Source organism: Quercus robur, chromosome 8 (assembly GCF_932294415.1).
Source record: "Quercus robur chromosome 8, dhQueRobu3.1, whole genome shotgun sequence".
Lineage (NCBI taxonomy): Eukaryota > Viridiplantae > Streptophyta > Magnoliopsida > Fagales > Fagaceae > Quercus > Quercus robur.
In genome coordinates, this window is record NC_065541.1 from 24,917,400 (window position 1) to 24,918,707 (window position 1,308).

At 36.1% G+C, this 1,308-nt stretch overlaps 1 protein-coding gene across 1 annotated transcript; it reads right to left on the reverse strand.

The window, feature by feature from the left end:
* Positions 1-257: 257 nt before the first annotated feature.
* LOC126696077 (uncharacterized) lies at positions 258-710 on the reverse strand. The gene has a single exon (XM_050392859.1). It carries the CDS (start codon positions 708-710, stop codon positions 258-260), a length of 453 nt encoding a protein of 150 aa, XP_050248816.1.
* Between the last annotated feature and the right edge of the window lie 598 nt (positions 711-1,308).

Below are 1,308 nucleotides of genomic sequence, written 5' to 3' on the forward strand. Positions count from 1 at the left end.
GTACTCAACAATATTAGTAGGATTTGTAACCCATAGTCTAGCAGAATTTTTAATACCCCCAATTTTATTTCTTCTAAGCCTTTGAGTAGCTTTATGGTGAAAATATTTTGAATCTCTATCTCCATGAATAGCCCATAAAGATCTTGATCTTTGAAACCACATTTTGTTCTCTTTATCAAGCAAATCATTAACTTTGCTCCTCAATTCCAAAACTCGAAAATTAACCCCTGAAATCATAGCATCCTTCTCGACTTGCACTAATTTTTTCCTTGCTTGTTCCAAGCCCTTCTCACACTACCAAAACAATTTTGGCTCCATGGAGTAAGAGCTTTTCCACACTTATCAATCTTGTTGACAACTCGAATTCCAAGATCCATATGATTATTGTTAGTCCAAATAGCTTCAATAATTTCATCACAACCTCCATCCAATAGCCGCATCTCTTCAAAATGAAAAGGTTTAGATGGTCTAGCAGTTTCTATACCATCAGGGACAATCCACAGTGGATTATGATCTGAAATACTACAATGCAAGTGATGCACTTTAGAACCAACAAACTTAATCAACCAATCATTATTAGCCAAACATCTATCCAAACTTTCCCAAATCGAATGACTGTTAGAAAAGTGTTTCTGCCAAGTAAATTGAGACCCTGAAAAACCCAAATCTATAAAACCACATTCATCAATCGCTTCCCTGAAGAGCTGCATTTGAACTTGACTTCTTGAACTTCCTTCCAATTTTTTTGAACTACTCACAATATCGGTAAAGTCTCCAGCACAAAGCCAAGGAAAATCAAAAAGCCAATTCAACAAACAAAGTAAATCCCAAGACTTCTGTGATAAAATCCTGTAAATCTCGAAGCTTCATTCGAACCCTTATCAATAATTGAGTCAATATAATTCTTAGAGAAAGATTCAACTGATAAATTGATAGAATTCTTCCATAACAAAGCTAAACCTCCTCCTCTATTCACTCTTGGAACAAAAAACAAACAGTCAAATTGAATATCTTTCTTAATTTTTTTTAGCCTTGCTTCATCTGCCCATGTTTCAGCTATAAACACGATAGATGGATCTTTAGCCCTTACTAATTCACCGAGCTCCTTCCCTATACATAAGTTCTTATGCCCACGACAGGTCCAAACTAAGAGACTCATTGTTCTTGGCGGGGCTGCATAACAGCCTTCGCCAATTTTAAAGGTTCTGCTTCATCATCTTTCAAAACCTGCAAGTGTTTGCTAGGTAAATCCAGTTGATTTTCTTCACTATCAGACACTGCTCTCTTCCCATAAGATTTATCATGCAT

What these genes read in the sequence shown, in the direction of transcription:
- LOC126696077 (XM_050392859.1), bottom strand. Translation starts at nt 710, where the DNA reads ATGCAGCTCTTCAGGGAAGCGATTGATGAATGTGGTTTTATAGATTTG.